General features: G+C 40.3%; 1 protein-coding gene across 1 annotated transcript in view; it reads left to right on the top strand.

Annotated features, from left to right (window-relative positions):
- NTRK2 (neurotrophic receptor tyrosine kinase 2) overlaps positions 1-12,372 on the top strand; it is a 312,980-nt gene that overhangs the window by 60,609 nt on the left and 239,999 nt on the right. The window contains exons 12-14 of the mRNA XM_023763642.1: positions 5,718-5,720; positions 7,003-7,038; positions 9,921-10,021. Coding sequence (XP_023619410.1) covers positions 5,718-5,720; positions 7,003-7,038; positions 9,921-10,021 — 140 coding nt within the window. The remainder of the gene's footprint in view (positions 1-5,717; positions 5,721-7,002; positions 7,039-9,920; positions 10,022-12,372) is intronic.

Here is a 12,372-nt window from a genome sequence, read left to right as displayed (position 1 = left end):
GATATAAATGGCCCTCGTGGGCCATACACCAGTGTGACCAATTATAGCTTGACCTCACTTGGCTTGTGTGATAGCATCTTTGTGGGTATTTACAAGATTTGTAGCCAGCGCATACAGATAATGGCTTTGCATAGAATGGATTCCTTTCCCTCTCCTCCCCATTTAAAATGAAAGAAAAATAAATAGCAAATATATGCAATTCATTTCCCTGCTGGTCTAAAAGGTACATTCCAAGTTAAGGACAACAGGTCAAGTTTGAGTTTATATTTGTTCCATATTTCTGCTGTCATCATATAGTAACTGATGAAGTTTAGCTTTTACAAATATTTCTGATAAAATGTTTTAGCTATATTTTCTCAGTTGTTTTGGTGAGATCCCTTCTTTTAAACATTGTGAGTTTCCTGGCTTACAAGGAAGCTGGCAGCCTGGGATCATAGTGGAGTGGGTTTGCATGTCCACACAGAGCCAGGAGAATTAACATGACAGAACTGCTATCCTCAGTGTGTGTCCCTCTTCAGCTCAGAACCAAGATTTTTATGGGATGGTTACCTGCCTTAGGAATTCATTCTCTATTTGGAGCTAGATGATGAAGCATGTTGGAAGAAATTAAAACAGAAATAAAAACAAAAAGTCCCTAAAACAGAAATGGGTGAGCATGGAAGAGAACAGACTGGTTGGAAGTAGTTACATTCCTGATGGCCTTGACTTTCGAGTGGCATGGAAATACTGGACATACTGCCCCACAGAACCTGGGGGAAGCCACTGGGAGAACTGGTCAGGCATACATACTGATTCCTCTTGGATACCAATAATAATGATAAAAATATAGAATAATTGGTGCACTGAGATGCATTTTAATTGGGTTTGGCAAGAAGTAGGATGAATTTAATGCATGGCTTAAGGAGACTTGGGAGAGTGAATTAAAAAGTAGAAAGAGCAGTGCAGGCACACGTAGAAAGCGTGGAGCTATCTGAGAATTCTCCTAAGATTCTGCTGGATCCTATTTAGCTTACAGGCCAAAAATAAGCCTGTCTGAGGTAAAATTGATCCACTATGTGGCTGTCATTGGAATTCAATCCCCCATATAGAAAAATCCTCTTCATGACATGAAAGTGTGTGTGTGTAGGCTACGTGGAGGTTAGAATTGGTGAGGGTGTCTTTTAAGTAGAATTTTAAACAAAAATTAATGGCATGATGCTTGTGAATGTCATGAGAGAGAATCCTGAAGACTTTGCTAGTATCTTCTAATCAGCACACCTTTCCAAGGTCAGGTAGCTCTATGAACCTGAACACGTTGATTGTTTAAGAGTACATTTTTCTATGGAAATCATTACCTGAGTGACTAAACATTTAGACTTGGAACAAACCTAGCCAGGGCACTAGTCGATAAAATACCTTGGTTTGAAGCTTCCCATTCTTTAGGCAGTACATAAAGAGTGTCTCCATGGCCCACTCATTCAGGAAGAATGTCACAGCTCAAGAATGCTCATTCACACACGCAGTGGGAGTTAGTGACTTATGCTTCCTAATTCGGGAGCTGTTGTTTCCTATGCAAAATTCGCGACAGGAACAAACTATAAATACTGGAAGAGTTTTCCCCACAGCTTCTTCTTCGTGCTGTTTTATCAAGAGATTCATGACGTCTGGATGAACTAGAGCACTTAGAATTACCCTCAAACTGGCAGATTTAGATCTGGTGTACTGAGGCCAAAGAATGTAGAGAAAGGAAATTCCTCCAAATGTATAGCATTGAGAAAATAACCCCTCCCTCCCTGTCACTTGCCCCTCAGGCCATTTGTCAGTTCCCATTTCTTGTCCTGGGAGTGAAAGGAAAGTTCTACCTGCCTTTCTGCCTTAAATAACTGTGAAGTCTGATTCGGCCATAAACCCATACTAATCATGATAATTAAGATTTATACTTAAATAGCTCTTTATGTCTCAAGAGTACTAATGTTAATTAATTATGCTTCCCGAAACTCCCAAGGACTTGCCAGAGCCAATGCTATTATCCACTCCCGTCATGGGGAAGACTCCTTTGTACAGGAAAAGTGAGCAGACTCGCCCCCCATGCTGCCTACATTCATGGCTCAGCCAGAAATGAAACCCAGACATCTGAACCCCCAGTGTTTTCGGGCCCTGAGTTCAGCCTGTCATTCAGAAAGGGAAGAGGAGAGGGATCTGGAATCAAAAGTCCAACCACTATGAGCTAGAAAACACTGTTGACAAAGGCCAGTTCGTTTGAAAAGACCAGGCCTTTTGCTATGGCTTTATCATATAGAATTCTTTGAAATACTTTTCAAGATCACACTAAAGAGAATCTCAAAATAGATTTGAAAGAAAAGTCTTTTCTTTTTCTTTCTCTCTCTTTTATTTTATTTTTTTTTAGGGCATTAGAGAGAGACTAAAAGCTTAAAGGAGGGAAAAAGATGTGTTTTCTGGCCTCCACCATTATTTTTATCTTTGCAACAGAATGGAAAGGGAACCCTACTGTCAGGCTACCTATCTTCCCACAAATTTCTTTATTCCTACGAATGTTTTTTTCTTTTAACTGTACAGTCTTACAGTTAAAAGTTATAAAGATTTAGTCATGAAGATTTACATAAAGTTATAAGATTTACTCATGAGCAATAACTGAGATTAGAAGATGGAAATTAAAAAATCCTCATTTAAGTCATTTAGCATCAAATGAAGACAGCAGTTCTCAACATGTGGGTTGCGACCCCTTTGGGGGTCGAACGACCCTTCCACAGGGGTTGCCTAATACCATGCCTAATACCATCGGGAAAACACATATATAATTACATATTGTTTTTGTGATTAATCACTATGCTTTAATTATGTTCAATTTGTAACAATGAAATTGGGGGTCACCACAACATGAGGAACTGTATTAAAGGGTCGCAGCATTAGGAAGGTAGAGGATGATGAGGTGCTCTGGTTTGATATTATTTGGGGGGGGATGGGAAGGTGATTTTATGGACCATGTTTAGAAGCCTAAATGCCCCACAGGTCCTCTCTTGGGGGTGCAGACATTGCAGGTTTAATACCGACTGTGATACAGTCTCCATTGTTCTTTTCCCAGGAGTGCTTCAGGCTGAACTCGGGCCCTGTTAGTCTTCCTCCTGTAGTTCTAGGCAACATGTCTTAGGTAAGAACCTAAGTGCAAGTGAGTGTAGCACCTGGAGTCGCTCAACAAATCCTTCAGAAAGTAGAACTTGAACATCAGACAGGCAAACATTCCTGCTTGGCGCTCATCTTCTTTGGGTTGGAAAACAGTTGTAGCTTCTGCCTGTGAGTGAGCTGTGGAGGGAGAATGTGGTCTGTGGCTTGTTTGGAATGCCGGTGGGATGGAATGGAGTTTCTAGATTCCCATATTCTATTCCAGAGATCCCTAACAAGAAGCTTTCCGGCTTGATGCCACCTCCTGCTGTCTAGATTTGAGATTTCTTATGCAATGAGAGCTACTAGGATAGGATTCAAGGAAGCCTAACCCTTCTCAAATCCCCACTGCAGGTGCATAACTCAAGTCCGATGTTGCTCATTCATCTTTCATTCATTCTCTTTCTGTTGGCTTTTCCCCCTTGCCTCAGTCACCTTTTAGTCCCAAATATCACCAACAGGGGTTTCTATGGTTAGCATATAACAACATGTGATGGACATATTTAAACTAAATAAAAGAAACCAGGTAGAAATTAGCCTTAAAAATGGCAGGACATTTTCAGAATTTGACCATTGCCTGAGTCAAAGAGGAAAGTGGTGATTGTTTCCTGTGTCTGCATTTAAAGTGATGTTAATAACCACCTTGCTATGGGAATGTAAACATCCTGGGAGGTTCGCTTGACTAAGCAATTGCCAGAAGCAAAATCCTATGCTTGATGAGCTGAGGTCAGCTGGAGTAATGTGACCCTTCTTCTGCATAAATGCTAGGTCTGGGCGCCCTCCATGTGCCAGGCCTCTCAAACCTTTGTACCTGGAGAGGCATTTCTTTACTGTGACAAGTAGGTCCTCGTCAGACATAGTACAGTATGCTAGGGAGGGAAAATAAAGCAACAAAAAAACCCCATCATTGTTCCTCCCACATTGTCTCTCTGTGAGTTTCATAATCTTGCACTAAATTTGGCTATTCCTGAGGACAAAAGTAAAGTGACAGTACATCTCATACATCTAGGATGATGGAGTCAGAAAAATGTGCTTTCCAGAAATTTTAGACATCACCCGATGGCTTTGCGGTTAAACTTGGTAGGAAAGGCATGCAGCGATAGGCGTCAGAAGTCTGGACAATAGCCTGTTACAGGTTATAGGCTAACTTGTGTACTTTTGATCCCACCCCCAAATCCCACTTTTCTGTAACCTGACGTTTGCTCCATTGGACTGATTCGATGTTTTGGGTTTCCCGGGGAGCTTTGTGTGAGGAACGTGTTTGGGTGCTCCCTTTCTGTGATGAGGCTGATGGCACCTGTCAGTCATTTCCCCTGAGGCCCTGCCAATGTCCGGCTTAGATAAATCTGCTTCAAATCCTCATGATGTCTTTTGACTTTCTTATGGAATTATACCTGTAAAAGTGGGTGGTGACTGGGTGGGGGGTCTCTGAGGGCATGAGAACAGGTCAGGTGACCAGTAGTCCCAGTTTTAGCACTAGTAGCCCTATGCCCAGGGAAAGCCCTCATTCCTGGACAAACTGCAAGGATTTGCCTGGAACCATCCAGTTTTAAAACTTTGAGTCCAATGTCTCAGGAATCCCCTTGGTCTCTGGCAATCTGGGATGGTGAGTCACCCTAGTACAAAAGGAGGTTCTCATATTTATATCCAAATACTTAAAAATATAAATCAAATTAATGAGTTGTTAAGTAAAATAGGTGATATCCTCCTCCAAACATGCTTGTAATTATCTGGAAGGCTGGGTTTGAAGATCGGATTGTCAGACTCTCAGAGTTCCGTGCTAGAACATAGTGGTTTTGGGAGAGGTGGTCCCTGTCCAGGGCCCCTGTCCCGTGCCTCCAACTATTCACAAGACATATATGAGATGTAGTGAGTGAGCATGTGGACACCCCAGCCCATCTATCTTGGCTCAGTCCTCACCCCTCCCTTGGGTCTTGGGTCACAGGGTGCTCATACTGATGGTGTGGCCACCCGTGTGTTTGGGGCCTGTGCGGAGGGAATTCTAGGTTGTGGGCACCTGGAGTGAGGTCTAGAAGTGAAGAGTGGACTCTGGTGGGCAGGTCCCCTTGCAGATTCAATATACCCTGTTCAAGGAGTAGGGGACCAGAGTGGGATTCTTTAAAGTAATAGATTACTGAGAAGTTCAAAGAATGATTTGCTGACTTGGGGTTATAGGACCTTTCCTTCAGCAGGAGTAGGAAATTCTCAGTGAGCGGACACCATTTGGTCCATGAAGTTTGCAAAGGCAAAGGACTTCAGCAGATGGGTGTGTGCCTGGAGAATGAAGTTGCCAGGGCTGCGCTGGGATTGCCTGTTGCTTTATTCACTGAATTACCTCTCAAAGTGCAGGGTAGTTTCAAGGCCCTTCTCTGGAATGCCACATCAGGTACAAATAATTCTGACAGTACATATGGACATATTGCAACTCAAAACTTAGAAATGGTATTTGGGATAATAAAACTCAAAATACAACTGAAAATTCCTGCAATCAATAATTTTGCATGAATTGACACAGGGCCATCTCAAATCCTGCACAGGTATGCACTGCATAATTTCAGATGGTGCCTTTCACATAGACTAGGCCGAATAGTGCCCCCTAGAGTTATACAAAGTGTGGACTGCATGGCAGTACATAACATCCCTGAATCAAAGTGCACAATCATCTACTTAATTTTTCTCTTGCTAAAATGGATGTTCTTCTAGTTGAACTGTGTTAAAAAATTTAATTTAAACAGGGCCACTTTTATTTGTTTCTTCATTTAGGTTAACCTTAATTATTCACTAGGGAGTACATGAACAGAAAATTGGCTCATTTCACGTTATTTTAAATAATATTTTTCTGCTAAAGCTTCAAAAGAGATATGAGAACTAAGTAAGCTTTATGATTTACAAGTTTTACTTTTTCACATGATAAGTGAAGACTAAAAGCATAGGAAGTAGCTTTGGAAATTCATTTAATAATCACTTAAATGTTATATCAAAGTATAAGTTTATTTCCAAGTAGGCTTTCATCTAGAGGCCCAGTAAGTTCTGAATGGAAAGTAGGAAATATTTTTGTCACCAGTTCTTGTTGACAGTGACTTTTACAAAATGTTTTTGCAAATTCTCATAGGAATATTTTAAAACAATATTCTGATCATCTCAGTGAATACAGTCATTCAAAAAATTAAGTGGGTATACTTTTGTACTTCTCTTTGACGTATTAATTTATAATCTCATACATAAACTATTTCAATAGAGAAAGTACATTTATTTTGTGTGTGTGTGTGTTGTGTCAGGGCAAAAACAATAAAAAGGGGGAAGTTCTTATTCAGCCTTGGCAACCTCCTGAAGACCAAGCAGTGAACAAAGCAATTTTGTTCAAATTGCTTTAGATATTGTTATATAGGCCGATTAATAATGTATTCACAAATGCAAATGGACCTGCCAAAGGCATAGTTTGAAAGGAACCCCCAAAATCAACCTAGAATCACAACAGTGGTACAGAAATGGTCTGTCTTTGGAATAAAAATTGCAATTAAAATAGCCAACTATATAATAGAAACAGTAAAAAAAAAATTGGTCTTAAGTCATTAATTGCTGAAGTTTTTCCAGCTAAAATGATTTGTGATTTCTCTTGATTTTTTTTTTCTTTTTTAGAGGGGTGGAGGTTGTGGGCCTGGGAGGGGAACAGAGTTAACATAAAGTAAACAGAATTTCAGGTTTTATTGACCTGTCCTATAAAACAATTTATTCAGTCATAAAATCTTCAATAAATGTTTGGCTCATTTTAGTGGGAATAAGTTAGTATTTTTTAAACTCTGAATGCGTACTTACAATTCTTTGCTTTGTTTTTTTTTTTAGGTGCAGACCCAAATTATCCTGACGTAATTTATGAAGGTAGCTATCACATTGTCTTTATTTTGTATTTTTTCAAAATGTTTGTCTAGCATGAAATAAATCAGCTAACAGAAAACCTTTAAGTGCAGTTAAATATACATTTCAGGTAATACATAGGCCAAAATAATACTTCTAATAAAATTGTTCTCTCTATATATATTTATCCTCACCCAAGGATATGCTTAGAGAGAGGAAGGGAGAGAGAGAGGGAGAGAGAGAGTGAAACATTATCATTGCTTCTTGTATGTGTAGGATTAAACCTGCAACCCAGGCATGTGCCTTGACCAGGAATCGAACCGACAACCCTTTTGTGCACAGGATGACACTAAACCAAATGAGCCATTCCGGCCTGGCAAAATCATTCAATATTGATGACCATTTTCCCTTGATATTTACAGTGCCTGTAAATAGCATTTTCTCTCTCATGCTCTATTCTTGGAAGTAGTAAATCCATTCTGCTGCAACAATTTGTTTCCATAATTGGGAACTAATTGCCTGTTTAAAAGCCATGGCTACCAAGAAAACGGCAGTGTATCGGTTTCTAGTTATGACAGTAAACCCAATTCAAAATTACATTTCTTATATAATAAGGAAGTTTGGCTCATAGACAGGCTCCTCAAAGGTAGGGCATGTTTTAGGGTGGATTAAACCAGCAGCTTAATCATGTCATCAGGGACCCAAGTTTTTTTCATCTCTACCCCTCCTCTGCCCATTGTTCTGCCTTCACCAATGCCCGCCCACCCTGCCACCCACTCTAGTGCATTATTAGCTGAGGCCAACAAAGGGGCTATGGTTGTTCACATTGATTTGAGAAAAGGGAGTTGTATTGGATTCAAGACCCAGTTGGGTCATGAACCATTTTTGCCTCCCTGACTGATAAGCAGGATGGATTAGACCCAGTTGGGTCATGAACCATTTTTGCCTCCCTGACTGATAAGCAGGATGGATTACCCTTTGACTAAATAAAATAGGGTTCTTTTAGGAATGTGGGAGGGGGAAACCTAAAGGTACACTATATTAACTTTTAACCAAACATCTCATCTGTAGGGGAAAACCTAAAGGTACACTATATTAACTTTTAACCAAACATCTCATTTGTACTTTGCTATTTTAGTCAAATGCCAAGGAAGTTTTGCTAGGTATGAAAATCCATCTTTCACAGATTTTCAAACCACCTTCATGACCAGGAGGCCTCTGTTTGGGGAAGTGCAGGATAAATTTTAAGACTTGGCTTGAAGTTTGAGATTGAGTCAAAGTTAGACTGATTAAAATATTATATTTATACATTTATTTTATAAAATTTTTTTTTTAATTTTTTATTTTTATATACACACTGACATTTTTTTTCTAGACATGATTCTGTAAGCTAATTTTAACTAGGAGATTATATTTTCTTTACCTGCCTTATACATGTTAAGCTACAATTCCTTCATGCTCTGGTTTGGATGATTTTGTGCATGTGATTTGTTTATTTTTGTTTTTATTTATCTTGATATGGTTTAAAGGAAGAGTATCTCAAATTGTATCACAGAGAAATACGGTTTCATTGTGATTTAACATTTTAAAATTATGCTTTGGACTCCTTTCCAGTAATTTCAAGACTTAATGTCATCTTTCCATTGGCCTCAGATAGCACTTTGTCTTTGGGTCAAAATGTCATGATATTAAACTATAGATACTTTAATGATTTAGTTTTTCCATGAGTGGCTGGGTATGATATGAAGAGGTAAAAATAAGCAAGTAAATGATATCTCTTAGTGTTTGAAATTGAATTTTAATACATTCAAAATGGAAATGGTGAGGATATAGTTTTGCAGTCAAAAACAAAACAGCACACAGATAGAAAATAGATGCTTTTTCTGTTACTTTCATTCAAATTCAAAGGAACACTGCTAATAAAAATATAATTTAAATTGGTTACCCCAAGGCTTGCATAGAAATTCTACCAAGAGAGTTTAGCTGGGGCTGACTTAATGAGGTTGTTTATTCAGGATGCAAATTGAAGGCACCATATCTACTTAGAAAAAAAATACAAAATATTTATACAGAACATTGTCTGCATTATGTTTACCAAATTTTCTGACTTTTATATGCAATATTGCTAATAAAACTTTGGCTCACACAAAAAAATCAGTCATTAATTTTCTAAAATTGATTCAGAAGATGGCAACCACGTTTGAGACATGTTGATGTGATAATGTATCCTTACAATTCTAAAGATTGTGTTGGCACAGCTCCCTGTCTATTAATTCTGAAACGGAAATATTAATGATTCATAACTCTTCCAAAAAGTTCATGTGTGTGCCCAACTTCCCTATCAGTTTGATTTCACATTTCATCTTTAGTGGCTGCTTCTTACCCAAATAGGATGCATCTGCCTTAGAATCAGTGCTGCTGATTTCTAGTCTGGTTCAGGTCTAGGCTCTGCCACCTTCTTGCCAGTTGACCTTAGACTAGTCAATGAACATTTTTCATTTGCAAAACTGACAGTTAGACTTGGTCTTTAAAGACTCTTCCAGGTCTACAAATCTGTGACTCATAGATGATTGATTCTTTTTCGTATTTATGTCAAGTGCTTAATCAGAAAAGGCACACTAGTATAAATTTATGTGCAAAGAAACACCCTAAATGAGGTTTAGAATTTACCACCAAAACAAGGATGCGGAGATCTGGGTTGAGTATGAAGCTGGCGGTGCGCAGTCCCAGTGCTGCAATGGATTTAACCCAGCAGGCGGGTCCTGTTCCTCCCCAGCCAGGCTGTCAGTGGTTTGGAATCTTTTGATCTGTCTGGTTTTGTTTTGGGTCATACTGTGGCTTCGTGTTTGTTGATAGCTTAATGACAACTTCACTATTCTGTCTCTTTCCCTTTTCTCCAATTTAAGATTATGGGACTGCAGCGAATGACATCGGGGACACCACGAACAGAAGTAACGAGATTCCTTCCACAGATGTTGCTGACAAAGCCGGGCGGGAGCATCTCTCGGTGAGTGGGCTCGATAGTTGTTTCCTAGGCTGGTTCTGAGCATTTTGGATGCTTCCTGTTGGAGGTAGCTAGCATATTGTCTTTATTTTGAATGTTTTAAAAATGTTTGTCTAAAATGAAATACATCAAATAAAAGAAGACTTTTGGAGTTTCTTCAAGGCAAGTCTTTCAACAAGACCTTTTTTATTGTTCACATGTAAACAGGGCATTGACGTGTGGAGGGATTAATAGAAAGGTTTAAGAGAAGTGATAAAGGTAGCCCCCGACTTATTGCTAGTGGTTCCTGTTTTAAATATCTGTCCTTTAAAAAGTTATTATTAGAAGAGCAAGAAAGCAGCTTTCTTGTACAGGCACATATATAATTATTTCTGCCTTCCACACCTCCACACTGATCTTCTTAAATATTTTAATAAAAGTTTCAGTGCCTACCACATGTAAGGATATATATGTGGTCCGTTTCTTTTTTTCTTTTTTTTTTGTTTGTTTGTTTTTTTTGAGCTTAAAGTTCAGGCAGTGGCCTGAGATGTGAATCCTAGCACCTCACACAAATAGAGGTGGAGCTATGTGGTGTGAGAAATAGAGGTAGAGGGGCTGGCACTCTGTCCCTTCCTGCTGGGAGAGCCAGGAGTCTTTGAGGACAGGTGGCATTCTCCATGGCCGGTGCAGGATGCCTGGGATTTGGACATAGAGGAACAGAAGGGAAGGGATTTGGGGGTGTGAACAGGAGCCTGCAGACTGGAAAACAGTGGTGATTGGAAAGTAAGGCAGGTGAAGGGTGGCAGTTGGAGGCAAGGTTGGAGAGTTGGCTGTGCCAGGTGATGAGGATTTGAAACACAGTGCCAGGTGGTTAGATTTATTGCACAGTGAGGAGGCAGTGAAAGGGGCTTGTGAGAGTCCCCAGATCACAGGGCTCCAGGGCTCTGGGCCGGGGTGATCTGTCAGCTGCTCAGGTAAAAACCCAGCAAATTTCCTCCATTTTCCCCTTTTCTTCACTTGTTGTGTGAACCCAGTTGCACGTCCTTATAAACTCTGCATCCTTATAAACTCCAAATATCTCCCCATGTCCACTGCCACAGCTGCGGGCTAACTCGGGGTGTGGGTGTGGGCGGGAAGGGGTGGCAAACTAAGGCCTGCAGGCCAGCTTCTGGCTGAGGACCTGTTTCTGTGAGGTCTGCAGGCTAAGAATAGTTTCTATATTTTTAAGTGGTCTGAAAAAAATCCAAAGGATGATTTGTAACATGAAAATTTTATGAAATTCAAATATCTGTTCATAAATAAAGTTTGCTTAGAAAGCAGTCATGTCATTTGCATATTGTCTGTGGCCACTTTTGTGCTGTGCTAGAATGCCAGGTGTAGTTGTAGGCCTGCAAAGCTGGAAATGTTTACTGTTTGGCCCTTTACAGAGAGACTTTGCCACCATCGCTCATTCCTAGGTGACTGCCATGCCTTCTACCTTCCCCACTCGCCCACTCTTGTCATCTTCCTGTCTCCACACAGCAACCTGAGTGACCTTTGAAAAGCACAGAGGTCACTCATTCTCAGAGTCTTCCCAATACATTGTAAAAAAACTTATGTTATAAAAGCCCAAATCCTCACAGTGGCTAACATGGCCTCTACATACCTTGCTGGTCTCTGTCTTTCTGACTTCATCTCCCACATCTCCTCACTGCTTACCATCTGCCTTTAAAAATTTTTTGAAAGAGAGAGATAGAGAAACATCAATGATGAGAGAGAATCATTGATCGGCTACCTTCTGCACACTCCACACTGGGGATCTAGGCCTCAACCCAGGCATATGCCCTGACCAGGAATTGAACCGTGACCTCCTGGTTCATGGGTGGATGCTCAACCACTGAGCAACACCAGCTGGGCACCACCTGTCTTTTAAAAATAATCTCTTGCATGCTCCAGGTTTGCTCTTGTCTCACAGCCTTAACATTTGCTGTCCCCTCTATAAAGCATGCATTTCCCGAAAGTCACCACATGGCTTTATCTAGGGTGGCCAGCAGGCAGCCATTTCCCTATGTAGTTATTATTGTCTGTAATTACCTTGCTTGCTTATTTGTTTCCTTGTTTATGTCTTTTCCCTTTCACCAGATTCTTTAGTAATATTCTCAGTAGGAGCCCTGACTGGTTTGGCTCAGTGGATAGAGCGTCGGCCTGCAGACTGAAGGGTCCCGGGTTCGATTCCAGTCAAGGGCATGTACCTTGGTTGCGGGCCCAGCCCCCGTAGGGGGTGTGCAAGAGGCAGCTGATCAATGTTTCTCTTTCATTGATGTTTCTAACTCTCTATCCCTCTCCCTTCCTCTCTGTAAGAAATCAATAAAATATATTTAAAAAAAAAAGATTCT

This window comes from Myotis lucifugus, unplaced genomic scaffold, assembly GCF_000147115.1.
Source record: "Myotis lucifugus unplaced genomic scaffold, Myoluc2.0 scaffold_295, whole genome shotgun sequence".
NCBI classification, from domain to species: domain Eukaryota; kingdom Metazoa; phylum Chordata; class Mammalia; order Chiroptera; family Vespertilionidae; genus Myotis; species Myotis lucifugus.
The sequence above is the reverse complement of the archived record's forward strand: the minus strand, read 5'-3'. Positions and strand labels throughout refer to the sequence as shown.